General features: G+C 36.4%; 1 protein-coding gene across 1 annotated transcript; it reads right to left on the reverse strand.

The window, feature by feature from the left end:
- Window positions 1-1,681: 1,681 nt before the first annotated feature.
- LOC140167907 (zinc finger MYND domain-containing protein 12-like) lies at window positions 1,682-18,038 on the reverse strand. The gene is made up of 7 exons (XM_072191197.1): window positions 17,847-18,038; window positions 10,140-10,284; window positions 9,503-9,674; window positions 8,126-8,295; window positions 6,515-6,758; window positions 5,188-5,336; window positions 1,682-2,134 (listed from the first exon to the last, which is right to left on the reverse strand). The coding sequence occupies exons 1-7, from the start codon at window positions 17,951-17,953 to the stop codon at window positions 1,979-1,981; spliced, it is 1,143 nt and encodes a 380-aa protein (XP_072047298.1). The 5' UTR covers window positions 17,954-18,038; the 3' UTR covers window positions 1,682-1,978.
- Between the last annotated feature and the right edge of the window lie 181 nt (window positions 18,039-18,219).

Consider the following 18,219-nt stretch of genomic DNA (forward strand, 5'->3'; position numbering starts at 1 on the left):
TAAACCTAAACAATGTATGTGTATTGTAAGATGGCTTAAGCAGAGATGCCACTTAGTACCAGTCAAGCCAGAAATGTATGAAAGAAAGTCTGAAATAGCATGTAAAATTGAGTTAACAGTTCCAAAACAGGCTAAAAATATATAAATTAAAGTACAGAAATTAGGACTTCAGACACTAAAGAAAGAATACATGTAGTAGCATCTCTGCTTAATTCAAAAATAGTCTAACACTAAATGAGTGTTACACTATTATAATGGGGCATTAATAACCCAGATAGCAACACTACGTTGGCCCAACGTTGGTCAAACGTGAGCGAACCGACCTTACTACGTTGAATAACGTTGGTTTTTGACGTTATTCAACGTGGATTTGGCCAGGCCGCTAACCACTGCAACGTTGGGCCAATGTCGGCCCAACTTTGACCCAACCTTAATACAAATGTAATTTGACGCTAATAACGTCAAATCTTTGATGTTAAATAACGTTATTTGGCCAACGTTGAGCCAACATTGACAAACAAGCCCAATGAGAAAAAATAAACGAATAAAATTAATTACTTGTGTATACTGTGCTTACTTTAAGTCTTAAATTACCTGGCTCTCTATTTTACAACGAAGACAAATTAACTACCTTAATTTTACACAAGTCACTTACCTTAGTACCTACCGGGATTCGAACCAGGGACCTTCTGTTTATAAGCCTGATGCTCTACCAATTGAGCTAACTGGGATTACATAGTTCAGCCAGTGTTTTAAGTTAATATAAGCTATATTTTCATGACTAAACCTGCCAAAGTGCATCTTTTAGGATATTGATCAAATTTACTGTGAATATTGATGACATTAATTTGCTATAAATGTTGAAAAAAAAAAAAAAGAAGTAATATAAAAATATAATTCTTACTGTTGATTTAATTCCTAGCAATATTGTTCTTATTATAATTACATACCTAGTATGGTATAAGCATTATCATTATTATCATCATCATTATTATTTAATATCATTATCATTATTATTCATTAGGCCTATTATTATTATTATTGTTATTATTATTATTATTATTATTATTATTATTATTATTATTATTATTATTATTATTATTATTATTATTATTTGATATTATTATTAGTTTATCTAGTGGGCTTTTATAGTCTTTATTTAATGTCACTCTTTAATACGCCTTAGTAATAAAAAGAAAATAATTATAAACATGACCATTTCCATGACTTGAACAACAGCTTATACCATCGTTGGTCCAATGTTGGGATTCCAGCCGTTTGTGCGACGACATTGGCCCAACCTCCACGTAACAACCGTCATTTTACGACTGGCTGGATACGTTGGTGCAACGTTGGCATACCGACTATCATTTTAAGGTTGGCACAACAACGTTGGCCCATCCTCGGCGTACCGACCGTCATTTTAAGGTTGGCTTGCTATGTTGGCTCGACGTTGGCATACCGACCATCATTTAAGGTTGGCACAACAACGTTGGCCCAACGTTGGCATACCGACCGTCATTTTAAGGTTGGCTGGCTACGTTGGCTCGACGTTGGCATACTGACCATCATTTAAGGTTGGCACAACAACGTTGGCCCAACGTTGGCAATGCCGACCGTCATGGTCGCGGTCGGTACGTTGGCATACCGACCATAATATAAGGTTGGCCACGTTGACCCAACGTTGGCCTGACGTTCCCATACCAACCATGACTAAAGGTTGGCATGTCAATGTTGGTCCAACGTTGGCTTGGCGTCGGCTTACCGACCGCGACCATGCCGACCATTGCCAACGTTGGGCCAACGTTGTCTTGCTATCTGGGAAAGCATGCATGAATTGCAAATAAACAAAGACAAGAAATGTCTTTAAAAAAGGCAATGCCATGGATGAGTTCATGTAATTGGTACACACCATACACAAATACCTCCAACACATGAACACCCCACACAAACGTAAATATCATACACACACATATAATCAAGTAGCCATATCTAGTATGCTACTTTTGCTTCTCAGTGGTAATTCTTGCAGTGTTTGCATGAAGTCTGCTATATCTTCTGCCAAATGGTCTTGATTTGAGGATGATGAGGATGGCTTACAAGATGCCTGAGCCTTAGATGCTAACTCCTTGGCCTGGAAAGAAATAAATAAAACAAAATCATGAAAGAGAATAATATATTTCAGAGGTACACTATTTGTCTTCCATGAGTGACAAACCAAAATGGCAGATTTATCACAGCTTAACACAGGGGGTAATTTTGAGTGGCCATATGCACATAATAAGTTGATATGAAGTACAACAGAGTACCAACTTAATTGTGTGCTTTGTCACTCATTGGAGTGCAAAATAGTGCACCTCTGGATTATTTCAGTTGCCACAGGTGCAGAGGTATACTATTTTGCTCTCCATAAGTGACAAGCAAGCATGGTGAAGTTGGTACTCTTTGTTGTACCTCATTGTTTATTGCAATTTAAAAAAAACTTTTGCACCCCCCCCCACCCCATTTTATTTCTTGGTGCCACCTCTGGGTAGATTCACATTAAGCACTATACAGTCTTGTAACGTTCTTGTGAAAAAAAACAATGTTTTATATATAGTAGCAAGTTCCAGAGTTTATTAAAATACCATTTAATAATATCGTCTTGTAACTTTCTTGTGAAAAAAAGGAACCAATGTTTCCAGTGAGGAAGTTCCTGAGTTTATTAAATTAATATCATACAACTAAAACACCCTAATCAAACTTTGATATAAACCAGTACATACCAGTTACACATAAATTAGCCTCATTTTAGTGCTATTTTAAAGAAATATAGGTCATGACAATTTACTTTTTGTATGCTAAGAATTTGTTCCATGGCATACATCCAGAAATAAATCTGTTTCCATGCACAAATTAATATTATGATACCTTAATAATTGAAGACATAATACCCTAGATACTTCTTAATACTTTAACCTTGCTTTTATATTTCATACTTTCTTTCCTGAAGATCAGGTTTATCACGCCTCAAAACAGACCTCTGTAAATCAAGGTTAACTGAATCTTAACTCTCTTCACGAGGGTGTTGACTGCAGACGACAAGTTTCAATTTTTTTTTTAATTCAAAAATTTCAGAAATGTTAATTTTCATGACCATATTTGGAATCAGCATGAAAAATGCATTAAAGTGAGTACAAACAAGCCTAGTATTAGTTTAGTAGTTATTAAGATAGCTCTTGATAACGTTGAGAAAAATATTTCAAAACTTGAACTTTTCCGTTGAAGCGCATGGCTAGCATGCAGAGCAATAAGGGTTGAGACAGTAACAAATTCTATGCCAAGACATATATTTTGTATTACAACCATTATTTTCTACAAGATCTAATGTTATTGATGGAATCAGGAACTCAAATTGAAAAACAAAAACAAACAAAATTCCACTTTTCAGGTCATGTAGGAAATAGTCCAACAAAGGGACCACTTTTTTATGAACTGTTCAAAACTGAAAAAGTCCATTTATACTATAAGGAGTTATTACCCCCAACAAACACATAAAATGTTTAAATGTTGGGGTAAAGTGTACGTCATACAAAGGGTATAAAACATTTTAATAACATTCAAAATTATTTTTTAAACTTGCTGCAAAACATCCTAACATATTGGCATGAAATTAGTTGATTCCACGTTTCCTGTCAACCACCAACACACATCACCTTTTCATTTTGGCCAAAACTTCATGAAAAAGTCAAAATATCTGAAAATTGAGATTAGAAGTAATCAAAATTGAAACTCTCAAAATGTCTCAAACGCATGTCCACATTTTGCATGTAATCAAATTATATATTCGGAAAAAGGTCCACATTTATTCCCATGCATCAGTCTCACATCAGAGTGTGTATAACTTTCCTAGCGAAAAACCCAACACATACACTGCCCATAGATGTGTCAGCTCTAGGAACTTGACTAAAATAACAGAGTTCATACATTGTGTCAATTTGGCACAAACAGTCCCATATAAAACCTCAACATAATTGTTCAGGATATACCCATATCAGTTTGAATTAAGTATTTCATATAAAATAGACACCGTCCTAGACAAGAGGGCAGACATGATTGTTTATCTAATCAGACGCAATAGGCTATTCCAGTTGAAAACCATACACCCCCTGTGGAAGACATGACCTTCATCTCCAATGGGGAGGGGAAGGGCGTGGTGGGGGTGGTGGGGTGTGGGGTGTAAATTTAAACCATGCAGATATTGCAGATCAGATTATAGCTCCAAAAATGGGCTTTTGTTGTTGAAATTCATACACCCCTAAGACATAACCTTTTTAATCTCCCATACAGGAAGTGTAGATTTCAAATGGATTCCTCCATTCAGATAACACCATTTGAAATTCACACCCCCTGTGTGAGAGATTAAGTTCATGTCTTCCATTGGGGGTGTATGGATTTCAACTGGAATAGCCCAATGTGCTGTACACACACTATACCCTACTGATGATCGACCACAGTCATTACCAATTCACAACAAGTCAACTTTATCATGATCTGATCCTGTTATCAATGATTTCCTATTTTTCATTTCTTTGCATGTTATCTTAATCAGGATTGGTTAGGGTTTTTGCGATGGTGGCAGCATTTAAGTAACATCACAAGACTGTTAGTGAGTTGAAGGCATATGTGTGAGGGGTACAAGGCTAACAATACTTCACACTACCGCAGGCTACTTTCCAAAGTAGCCTGTGTGTGTGCACTTTTGCCATCAACAAAATATTTTTCACAGTTAGTTTGTGAAATGAGGGAAGGGGGCACCAATAACCTCTGTTTATTTTGAGCATTGAGCCTCCTTCTCTACACTGTGTTATAAATTTAAGATGATAATCATGGACGATTCCAAATGTCTTTAACTTTTTTTTTTGCGAGACATATATGGCAAAATGGACACTCATTGGTACGCAAAGCCTTTTCTTGCCACGCAAGGCCTTTTCTTGCCACGCCAAGACCCAAAACATGCGGGCCCATGTGTTGCGAGGCTCACCTCTACTTGTTTATTAGCATGTCTTCACAGTTTACACAATGGGTGCGAATGGCACTTTGACACAATGTTAGCTTTACTGTACTAGCATGTACAACTGACGAGTGAGACAATTACCAGGGTGTTCACAGAGATCAAAGACAATGGTCATTACTGTTTACACCTACCTTGGGCAGATCATGGAGTAGGAAATACAACATGGCTAAGGCGTGGCTGATTTTTGCAGCTGATTCTGCTGCATTCTGATTGGCTGCTTGTTCTCTGATGTCATGAATGGAATGTAAGACCTGCTTGGCTTCTGCTTCTTGGGCTTCATCTATAGAAATTGACAAATATAATTATTAAAGAAAATAAGCAGAATTGAGGTTAATATTGAAGAAAATTAATCAACACTTGATTGCAAACAACTAAAAGTGCTTGTTTTGTTTCCAGACAATTTTGGGTTATCAAACTAAATTCAAGCAATGTTTTAGTCCTTGCACTCCTTAAATATCATGGGGTGGCGGGGGCAGCTAGTTGGATGGTACCTTTATTTTGCAATCATACTATATCTATCTACATAGACCTAAAGATGATGTTGTTGATCTTTCATTTCATTCAATAGAAATGTATTCATAAAATTTACATGATATTGAGTAGACTGTCCCACAGTCTGGGTTCCATCTGTGGGTAAATAACTAGAGCTAAAACCACCTTCTCCTTCACTCCAAAGATTAAAACAACACACCACTAAGCCCTAATTATGAATGACAACAAAGTTATAGTGCTCCTAGAGCACTGTCTGTCGACGAAAACTCAATTAATCTACAGACCAACTTGTTTATTTTTTTATAATAGCTCTCCTAAACCCAGACTGTTCCACTTTGATAGTAAACTCCCTTCCAAATAATTATCAAGACATGTAACGTGAATGTGGCGTCAATTATGATAGCCCCGCCTCATTGTCAATTCAAATATGGTAGGCACATAACATGCATGACCCAGTTCTATTGTCATTTTGCGCGCGCGTTGGTTATGATCAATAGACTATCAATGAAAACCTATTTCAAATATCGCCTTGCTTGCTGAGATCTACATTGATTGGTCAGGCTAAGTAGCCGCTTACACAAATGCCCGCACAAACGGCAAGACAGTGAGACCACGGACGTGATATATTGAAAACTCGTCTGACCCAGGATCGGTAAAACTGAACTCCCACAAAATGCTGGGAGCTGGAAGGCAACTTGCCTACACATTGGAAGGGTCCATGTATCGGGTTTATTTTATGTTGTATAATCTACATTACCAGTCGTTCTCCATGGACTCGAGGGAGGGTCTAGATATTGAGCTACTGTAACAATTTTTATGACCTAGCTTCATTGCCCAGAAACTGATACATGAAATTGCCATGACTCCAGCGGGGACTCCAGGTTTTCAACAACTGAGGAAATCTTGGGCACAGACAACTTAAGTTATCAAAGCCCTTGATATTGACATATGACTCCAAGAACATACCTAAAGATTCTGTTTCTTTTTCCTCTAGCTCCACCACAGCTCCTCCGACAGCAGACGTGTCTGGTCTCTTGGTTTGAGAAGTGACAATTCTAAGCAGGTGTTCATGCCAAATGTCAGTTACTCTGGTGTACAGGGAGTCCGCAATGTCCATGCGATTCTGACGGAAGAATACATTGGCCATGTGGAAGTAACCTCCTGAGGTGTGGATGTCATCGGTGCCAAATTCCTCTGATGCATGGTAGATCTGAGTAAACATGCAACAATATAAAGGGTTTTATTAAGACTATTTGGCATTCTAACAGCAAGTTACAACCTGTTCAGCTTGCTATATGGCCATGTGTTGTGAATTGGTGTTCCCAATAGGGTGGTGTTGTTTTGAAGTGAAGTGAAAAATTACTTATTTGTAAGAAGTAAACAACTATAGTCTGTTTCAATACTATCAAATTTGCATTCATTTTAAAGTCCGGAAAGTTCTCCTTCATTTGGTACCAAAATTAATATTCTGTGATTTTAAATGAAGAAGTTGCGAGTAATAAAGTAAATGAAGATGCAGGGTGGTGCAATTGGGATACGAAATTGGGATACGGATTGCATGTAAAGTCTATGGGAGAAATTAAATGTGCACCCAGTTCATCAAGGCTTATCTATATTAGAACAATGAATAAAACCTTTAAATAATATACTGTTGTAAAGCTAATCAGTTGTACTCTACTTTTATACCAAATTCAATTGTTTTGTGTTTTTGTTTTAAATGAAGTATTGTAACCCCACAGACCAACAGTATAAGTTCCTGGGACACGGATCGCGCACCATCTTATATTGAAACACTCATAATTAAACTATATTCTATATATCTATTTTCCAGTAGGGGCAAGTCTTAAGCAGTCCAAGCAGTATTCCTGTATTTTCCACTAATTTTGACTGAAAATTTCGTAACATGTCATTCCGTGTATCATAATAGTACATCAACTAGGGGCAACCTTTTCAAAGTATACATATTTAGGTGGGCCATTGCCTCAACTTTGCACTGATAAGGTTGTTTTATTGATATGTGCTATGGTTTAGATGTTACATATTTTTGAAGCGGTACTAGTTGACATCATTTTCATGCATACAAGAATTTGCAGAGACTTGAGACTTGCCCCTACTGACATTTAAATGCCATATTTGGAAAGACTGGACATTTTCCTTTCAGAAAATATATACTTTTACTATGATAGGGTCTATAGTTTGTAAATTATGAGTGTTTCAATGCAAAATGATGTACGATCCTTGAAATTTACTGACGAAATGCAAAGGAACACCACTTCATGACACACAGCCATATGAATACAATCTTTGTCTTTTTTTTTCAATTTTGGATCAGCTGCTGAAAATAAACAAAGATTGCCATTAGCCTTTAGAGGCATGACGGACACACAAAGATTTCAAATGGTATAGTACTCTGGCTCTAGCAGTCAAGGAAGTTAATGTTGTTTATGAAATAACAGGTGTTCTTATATCACCATGATAATCTATTTGGCTATTATACATGACATCTGACATCCTTTTAGCGTTGAGTATTAATGTTTTAAGACAAGTATTTTAAACCAATGAATCTTAGTATCTTACATCATCTGCTATATGTCTCAGTGATTCATCAAAGTTTCCCTGTGATGCATACAGCAAACCCAGATTGCGTTCTAACTTGGATTTGATAGCAGAGCTACAGTCTGGAGTCTTCAATACAGTCCACTGTGCCTGGGCTAGGTACTCCTCGGCTTGGGAGAGCTTATGAAGACCTGTCAATGAAGAGAAAACAAAAGGATCACAAACTGGTTTCTATTTCATTAGCATATTCCATTTAAAATCCACACTACCTCTGTGGAAGATTTAGCTAAAGTCTTCCACAGACGAAGTGTGAGTTTCACATTTGACTAGACAATTGGGTAACTTGAAATACCCACTCCAGTTAAGATATCTTATAAACACACATGTGGGGCATAGATACACACCTGTAAGAACAAATTACATTAGTACGTACCAATACTAGCCTCTGCTAAGATGAGATAAGATGGTACTAATTCAATGCTATCCAGACCATGGACATCTATGCTAAACCTTAGACTCTGCATTGCTGCTGGTACTTACCAATACTAGCCTCTGCTAAGATGAGATAAGATGGTACTAATTCAATGCTATCCAGACCATGGACATCTATGCTAAACCTTAGACTCTGCATTGCTGCTGGTACTTACCAATACTAGCCTCTGCTAAGATGAGATAAGACGGTACTAATTCAATGCTATCCAGACCATGGACATCTATGCTAAACCTAAGACTCTGCATTGCTGCTGGTACTTACCAATACTAGCCTCTGCTAATATGAGATAAGACGGTACTAATTCAATGCTATCCAGACCATGGACATCTATGCTAAACCTAAGACTTTGCATTGCTGCTGGTACTTACCAATACTAGCCTCTGCTAAGATGATAAGACGGCACTAATTCAATGCTATCCAGACCATGAACATCTATGCTAAACCTTAGACTCTGCATTGCTGCTGGTATATACTTACCAATACTAGCCTCTGCTAAGATGAGATAAGACGGTACTAATTCAATGCTATCCAGACCATGGACATCTATGCTAAACCTAAGACTCTGCATTGCTGCTGGTACTTACCAATACTAGCCTCTGCTAAGATGAGATAAGACGGTACTAATTCAATGCTATCCAGACCATGGACATCTATGCTAAACCTAAGACTCTGCATTGCTGCTGGTACTTACCAATACTAGCCTCTGCTAAGATGAGATAAGACGGTACTAATTCAATGCTATCCAGACCATGGACATCTATGCTAAACCTTAGACTCTGCATTGCTGCTGGTACTTACCAATACTAGCCTCTGCTAAGATGAGATAAGACGGTACTAATTCAATGCTATCTAGACCATGGACATCTATGCTAAACCTAAGACTTTGCATTGCTGCTGGTACTTACCAATACTAGCCTCTGCTAAGATGAGATAAGACGGTACTAATTCAATGCTATCCAGACCATGGACATCTATGCTAAACCTTAGACTCTGCATTGCTGCTGGTACAGCCTGCTCATGCTTGCCTTCAAATAGCAACTTCTGTCCTGTGGTTCTGGTTAATTCTATCATGTGTTTCTGAAATGAAAATTGGTTATTTTAGTATCCAGATCCAGACTCCGGTTATGTTGGCGGGGTGGATATGATGAAAACTTTAAAAAAAGCAGTTATTGACTCTAAATTACATGTTATTCAAGGTTAGAACCCAACAAATACTACTTAAAAATAAAAAAAAAGTTAGAAATTCTGAAGTTTTTCCAAAGCTGGCTAAAGTCGTAAATTTTAATTACTGCTGCATCTATTGAACAGCCAGGGAAATATTGAGTTCAACAGAAGCAAAAGCATTATTAAAATGTACAATTTTATCTAGCTTTATCACACAAATATGCTGTACGTTTAGGCTGTGGGGGGGGGGGGCACTGACAATATACTGCAACCAAATGCTATCTCTGCATTAGTTGTGCACCAAGAAGTACAAAAGTTAAGTGATGACCTGCTCTACAGAGCCACATAACACTTGAGATATTGGTAAGTGAAACTTACCCTCCTATGCAACAGGTCCTGCTCCTGCTTCTTTCTATGTTCCTCTGATGACAAGAAAGACATTTGCACAGTTCTCAGTGGAATAAGAAGCTGGCATATTTTCTCATGGATCCCTACCCAGTCGGCCTGCTGATGGTCAATTCCACTGAAAGCAAAAAATAACAATTGATACTTTATTTTACTTACAAGCAGTGCTGCGACTAGATTTTTTCTGATGCGACTAAACATTCAATCCCTGGCGCCAATGGCGACCAACTATTTAAGCTTCTAATTGCCAGCAAATAGTATATCATCATAGTATAATCAAAAAGAACTTTGAATTTGATGAACTTTTTCGGAACAAGGAGAAGGAGGATGAAACAATAAAATCAGGGAATCCAACAGCTATTGATACTATTAGTACTAATGGTGTTATGTAAGGTCATGGAACTGGAAATGGAAGTAACTTGAACATAGATTTAAACCATTGTGGCAGAATGACTTCGAGCAGTTGGCGCCTCTTACTTGGGAGCAAAATTTGGGCGCCTAAATTTATAAAGTTAGGAGCCATTGGCTCCTCAATCAGTTTTAGCATCGACATCATACAGCACTGCTTACAAGTTACAGTAAGTACGGTACATGTAAATAATTCTGGCAACATCATTTTATGAAAATCTTTTGACCCCCATTTACTCAGTGCGCATGCTTAAAAAATCTGCCAGAATCCCTTTAGATTCACACAAATCAGTCAGGAGAATCACTGCGAAAATGGATTCTTGGATTCTCGTCAAATTCCGGAGTCTGGCAAATTGGCAATACTCTATTTTTAAACAATTTGCCAATTAAACTAAGCCAACCAACATTAGGCCATAATTATATTATAATGCTAGCATTTAATAGACACACTACCTGGTACTTTAAAAAATCCAATGTATATTTTTGAAACTATGATGACAAAAAACAAAACGCAAATTATATTTTCTTATAAATGTTCTTTATTTGACGAGTTATTTTGCCTATATAGTAAGTAGGCCTACCGTATATCTCAAATTTACATCGCTTTTTGCATCATTATTTTTTAATTGATTTTTGACTTTGACAAAACTTAAAGCCATATTATAACATTTGCTGAGGATCGAGAACACCCTCAAAAAAAATTTAATTCTGGTTTTTACACGCTTGTAATGTACTTCAGTAAACAAAGATACTCTGCAAAAATCAAGACTTCAGGTGATGTAGGAACCATCGATTTAGACTTTCACTTCAAGACTTTAGGTGCTGCAGGAACCGTCGTTTTATTATTACGATGGAAATATTACTAACACGTATGCGATACACATGCACACACATAAGAGGGTCGTACCACATTACAACTGGTGGAGTAACTTGCATTGGCGCTAGTACTAGTAGTAAATTCCAATTTTCTTTGCTTTACCTCACTTGTTCGGCTCAAAATTAAACGGGACATATCTGACAGTAAAAGCTAACATTTTATGGAAAATAAATACTATTACTAATCTATTTGTACAGAGATGTTATAATATGGCTTTTAATTAAGTTAAAGAAGGAAAATATAGTTTCACTTGTTGATTTCAAAAAGTTTATCTTGTGTCTTTATTTTTGATTGGGTTGGGATTCCACAAACATATCCCAAAATTTAAAAATTTGACAAAAAATAGATCCTAAAAATACTAATTTTCTATTATTTCTGTGAAAGGGACGACTGCCGCTCTTCTCGTAAGACGTAAGATCCTAAATATACTAATTTTCTATAATTTCTGTGAAAGGGACTGCCGTTCTTCTCTGAAACCCCAGTGGCAGTGTCATCAGTGACCAGTGTCAGTGAGTGTAAATAATGAATCAATGCGAATTGTGATCATGCTTCATGCAGTTAAAATTCATAAAACTAGCAAAGAATTATGCAAGTAATAAAAAAATTTAAAAAAAAATTTCAATTTAACCTGCACGTCCATCCAAGTCATGCTCTTTAGTCAAGGTTGGCGATGTTGCCTCTACAAGCATGACAAGAGGAGATTCTGCTGACGACGACAGATACTTAAGGTCGTGCGTTATGAATTGGGGTATAGGAAAGGTGGCGGTGTTACATTTTTTTATTTTTTCCCAAACATTTTGTCACAGATCTCAAGAATGGATAGGGTCGCATGTCATGAATTGGTCATCTTTTGTGTAACATAATGTAAAATGAGGAAAATATCACCAATTGTGATTCACTTCAACACAACTTTTAATAAATACATTTTAGACCATTATAAGTATATATTTCTGGAAAGCTTATATTACAAGGATGCCAAATCAACAAAATATAACATCATAATACAGGGTGGGTAAGAAATATACAGGGTGGAACATCAACAAAATTAGTATCTTTCTTGTCACAGTGAACCCCATATTTTTCTTTTCTGAAAGCTATGTAGCTCAAAATAAATATGGATTCAGAAAGACATTTCATGGGCCCATCAAACAAATTAGGAAGAAAGAGTTTGGTATCCCTTGTGTTAAACATATAGGGTGGTCAAAAATTGTAAAATAATTTTACAATTTTAATGACATTTATCAATCAAAACTTTTTTCCTCCATTTCTGGCACTAAAACTAATAGCATAATTGAATTCCTCATCAAATTTCCTAAAAAATATGTGTACTTTTGAATAAGCAGTATGATTCGGGCCAAAGATAGGCCATTTAGAAATGTCAGAGCATTACGTGTACACTTTGTACAGTAACATATAGGAAAAACTGTCTTAATTAGCATTTAATTAGGCAATTAATTAGTTACATCTTTTGTTAAAGTTGATCTACTATGAGGTAGATCTACAATCCAGGATGATATATGTGGAATTTGTGGTCCATGCTACATGTAGTTGTACTGTTTAAGATACAAAGGTTTGAAGTTTGCCATATTTTCACAATTTTGTGTACAACTCTATGGGGCTCCCCCGCCCCGGCTCCCCCATTGACAAATCTTACATTGAAGTATAAATCTCAAAGTAGTTGTCCAATTGACTTGGGGTTTTTTGTATTTGATAAAGAACATAATTATCTACAAAATGACACCAAACTTTCCACAATAGGTACTATACTTTTAGAATAAACCAAACTTGAAGTGTGAAGAAAGCATTTTCATGTTACGGCTCCTCCATTTTTGGGTGACCTATTTGTGACATGCGACCGTAGGTGTCCTGAACTGGTTTTGGTCTTATTTTCTTGCTAATTTATCTGGCTAAAATTGTGGAAGGTAAAACTTTCATACTATTTGTACTTTGTGAGATGTTGCCAATCAAAGGATGTTAAGTCAGGGGTATGGAGCCTACGGATGAGGAGCCTACGGATGAGGCATGTGTTAAAGTATAGGGAATATTGTTTTTTGGTGATTCTCAAAAATATTTTTTACTGTAACTTCATAACCCAGCAAGGTATTGAGATGAATTATGTACCATTGTTTTGGTATTTATGTCTAGTAGGTAATGTGACCAATTTTACTTGAAGCTAGTTTAATTTGTTGTAAATGTGCTGCATTCTGTGTCATGGGTTCTAGGCTTTTCCTATACATTACTGTACTAAGCATGCATTTATGCTCCGAAATGTTCTGAATCAACAAAAATAAAATTATGTTTCCGGTAACATGCTCTGAAAAAATTGGGACGGAAGGAAGGAAAAAAATTTTATTTTATAAAAAAATTTTATTTGCACATACTGAAATTTCGACTGAATTTAACACTTGAAGGCTAGCCAACAGAAAAACAGTATGACTCAGGGTCTCAATTGCAAAAGCTCTTCTCATACTTCACAAGTGTGCCGTACTGTCCAATATCATTTAGCTACCTCTGTCATTCACTGTTCTTGTGAAAATAATATTTTGAAATGACCATAATCAGGGGTAGAAAAAGTAAGGAGTCCAAATGGACCCTCTTATCTTAAATCCAAAAAATTAGGGGTCCATAACCAAACTTTTGGGATCCAAAAATAGTCCAATATATTAAAACTTGTAACCAGTTGATGACTTGAATGTGAAATCCAAGTGTAAATCAAACCAATTTTTTAAGTTTACCTGACTTGAGGATCAAATCTCGACAGAGGTTTCATGCCAATACAACATTTTACTAATTTGACCTCAGGTGACCCCTGATGACCCCCAAATGACCTTACCAAAATATGGCTCTAAATGGTGACTGTATCCACCAAGTTTTATGCCCATATGACAGTTTTTACTAATTTGACCTCTGGTGACCCCAAAATGACCTTCAAAAAATTTGGCTCTAAATGTTGACTGTACTAACCAAGTTTCAAGTCCATATGACAGTTTTAACTAATTTGACCTCTGGTGACCCCAAAATGACCTTCAAAAAATTTGGCTCTAAATGTTGACTGTATTAACTAAGTTTCATGCCCATATGACAGCTTTAACTAATTTGACCTCAGATGACCTCTGTTGACCCCAAATGACCTTCAAAAAAGTTGGCTCTAAATGTTGACTGTACTAACCAAGTTTCATGTCCATATGACAGTTTTAACTAATTTGACCTCAGATGACCTCTGATGACCCCTGAAATGACCTTCAAAAATTTGGCTCTAAATGTTGACTGTATTAACTAAGTTTCATGCCCATATGACAGTTTTTACTTATTTGACCTCAGATGACCTCTGGTGACCCCAAAATGACCTTCAAAAAATGTGGGTCTAAATGTTGACTGTACTAACCAAGTTTCATGCCCATATGGCAGTTTCAACTAACTTGGCCTCAGATGACCTCTGGTGACCCCAAATGACCTTCAAAAAATTTGGCTCTAAATGTTGACTGTACTAACCAAGTTCCATGCCCATATGTCAGTTTTTACTAATTTGACCTCTGGTGACCCCGAAATTACCCTCCACAAATTTGGCTCTAAATGTTGAATCTACACCTATCATTTCATGCCCATATGATAGTTTTTACTAATTTGACCTCAGATGACCCCTGGATGACCTTGACCCATTAGCCAATACAAACTTGTTTTGTCTCGGGTCAAGATACACCCACCAAGTTTTGGCCAAATAATAATTGCCCTTGTAAAACAAACTGGGACATCCCCATACCCCCAATTAACATGTGCTTAATATCTGTATCATCCAAGCATCCTCATCTCCAATGCAACGTTCACTATTTATCACTATGGAATTATATTTACATGTTGAAAAATGTAGGCCTAGGGTTGAGTTTCTTGACGGGATAACATGCAGGCATGGGCAAGCGGCATGAGAAAATAAATGTTGGTTAATCCTGAAATCTGCCAGGTTAGTTATTTTAATTTTTGTTATTTCGGTGCTAACAAAATGCACAACTTCCTCAACGTTTATAAATTGAAATATTTGGACAATGAACAGTCTTTTATTCATACTTGATAGGGGTTTATCGTTGAGTGTCTAGGACAAGGAAGATTACACAATTTTTCGGCCTACATCATTTTTAGCATTTTAACTTTTTATTACTTGCTCTTTTTTAATACGAGCTTTATGGGAATTAGTTTTACTATTACCGTTTTTATTTGGTTGGTTTTGTGCGGATGTTTGGTGCTTTAATTTTTTCACAGACAAAATAGTTCAGTGGTTTTCAATAGTTGAAGGCCTACTTAATATTACGAGTCCTGCTGCACGCTGTTTTCATAAAATAAAAAAGTTGTGCATTGGCCTATATCGCGATAAATATTATCTATCAATTCAACTGTATTTCTTTAGTCATGGAATGGCAGAAAGTCGGGGGAAAAATAAAATATATGTGATTTCCAACAACTTCATGTCAGAATTTCGACACGGACGACTCTTGAAAAATTTTATTTTTCCAAAAGTGGCATAAAATTTTTTTTTGCGGCACCAAAAAAGAGGGACGGGCGGGTTACCGGAAACCGAATTTTATTTTTAGTAGGCCATGTCATATTTCTTGAATAAGTTACCCTACTTCTGTAAAAGTTATCATTTCTTAGAAGGAAATTTGATGAGGAATTCAAATATGCCAGGCCCGTAGCCAGCCCTCCGAGTTAGGGGGTTCGTTTTTGCAGATTTCTGTTAAGTATAACTGATGAGTAATGGCCGCGTAGCGGGCATCGCGCCGCGGAACCGCGGCGCAGGGGGGTGTCTGAGGGGGGATGTTCCCCCCCTCAGAAATGGGAGAATTTTGAAAAATGAAGTCCCAATTGATCGCATTTGGTGCACAATTTTTACATTATTAACAGAAATATATGGTTTCAATTTATTACTGCAAAGAGGCAAATTAGCACGGTTAAAACGAGAAAAAGTTGCAAATCAGGCATAGGGGTGTCTGAGCTGAAAATGAAGTCCCAATTGAAGGCATGCATGGTGCACCATTTTTACATTATTATCAACATATTGGTTCAATATATTACAGCAAAGACGCAAATTAGTGCGGTTAAAACAAGAAAAGTTGCAAATCAGGCGTAGGGGGTGTTTGAGGGGATGTGCCCCTCAGAATTGGAAGAATTTTGACAAATGAAGTCCCAATTGAAGGCATTTGGTGCACAATTTTTACATTATTATCAGGAATATATATGGATATATTATAGCAAAGAGGCAAATTAGCTCGATAAAAACAAGAAAAATTGCTAATCAGGTGCGTTATTTCATCACAAATATTATCAATTATCTTATTTTCCTATGTTATATCACTCCTTCATCTCTGAACTAAGCTTTCTCGGTTATCGTTTTTTTGCACACCAAATAATTTTTTTTAAATCTTCAAATCTAGATGAGATAAAGAGGCAAATAATGACTCTGCTGTATTTATAGCATTAAATTAAGTCATAGGCCTACATAAACTGGGCGTCGGGGATTTTTCAAATCGTCCATAAATCATCTGAGCCTAAAATTAATAGGAAAATTCGCATTAAGCCGAGAAAAATAACAATTTTTGTGCTAAAATGGCCATTTCAACCACATTTCCCATGTTCTCCTTTTTTGTGTCAAAATTTTAGGGGTTCGATCGAACCCTCGAACCCCCCTGGCTACGGGCCTGTATGCCATTGGTTTTTGTGTAGGGCATAAAGGAAAAAAGTTTTGATTGAAAATATAATAAAAATCATAAAAATTTTGTACGATATTTGAACACCCTGTATCTCAGTTAGACAACATAACTCATCATTACAAGTTTGCTTTTTTTGAAAGTCTACAATGTTATTAGCACATCTAAAAAGGTTAAAACAGACCAGGTGTTTATGTTAGTAAATAAGAGAGGAACAAAACTGTACACTTTTTTAACCAAAATTTAACTTTTCCACCCTATGACATTTGTGGCACCCTGTATATTGACCATATGTTTGTATGTGTGTATTCCTGGTACTCTAAGCTTTGTAACAGTGATATATAATTTTATAGGGTTTTGATGAACAGAATATGATTATGAATTAGATCAGTTTAAGTACAAAAACATGTAAATTGTTGAATTTTTTAGTATGTAACACATTTGGCCCCCAATTCATACTCATAGCCATAGGTAGCGCACGACCTTAAACATGTTAAATTAAAACTTGACACCATTATGTCACAGACTGCAATAAATATGACATTCAGTCAGCTTGATTTTTCTTTTCTTTTATCATGCAAAAAATAAATACATGGCAAAAAAAAAGCAATGTAAAAAGTAAATTAAGTAATTAGACTTATTAGTAAGCTTATGAGTTATGTCAGGCTGCATAATTTTGATCCCGTGCCTTCGACCTACCAGTAATAAGTGACCCGGCAAAGTGTACACTGCACAAATGCTGGTTTCTGACAAAGCTCACATAAGAGCTTCACTCCTTTTGGATTAGATAGAGGATTAAGAGTCATTTTAAGTTCAAATTAAGAGCGATAAAATGTCAAAAATATAACGTAATTCTGTTGCTACGGAAGCTACGTTGTTGTCAATTTCAGCTCGCTGGTTTCAATATAATTTTCTCTTTTATTTTTGTTCGCAAGCGAAAATAACAATCGGAGCCATTAGAAACACCTGGCACCCTAAAGAGAAGAAAAGGGAGCCCTCTCTTTCTTCATCATGTATGACAGTATCAGGCCCTGTCATGTATAAAAATAAAACCAGTAGAGTCTTCAAAAAG

Source organism: Amphiura filiformis, chromosome 13 (genome assembly GCF_039555335.1).
Source record: "Amphiura filiformis chromosome 13, Afil_fr2py, whole genome shotgun sequence".
Lineage (NCBI taxonomy): Eukaryota > Metazoa > Echinodermata > Ophiuroidea > Amphilepidida > Amphiuridae > Amphiura > Amphiura filiformis.

Excerpts from the sequence above, each read along its gene's own strand:
- LOC140167907 (XM_072191197.1), bottom strand. The coding sequence starts at position 17,953 with ATGACTCTTAATCCTCTATCTAATCCAAAAGGAGTGAAGCTCTTATGT. Across the intron at positions 9,675-10,139 it reads AGGACCTGTTGCATAGGAGG|AAACACATGATAGAATTAAC; the intron begins GTAAGTTTCACT and ends TTTTCATTTCAG. Across the intron at positions 6,759-8,125 it reads TGAGACATATAGCAGATGAT|ATCTACCATGCATCAGAGGA; the intron begins GTAAGATACTAA and ends ATGTTTACTCAG.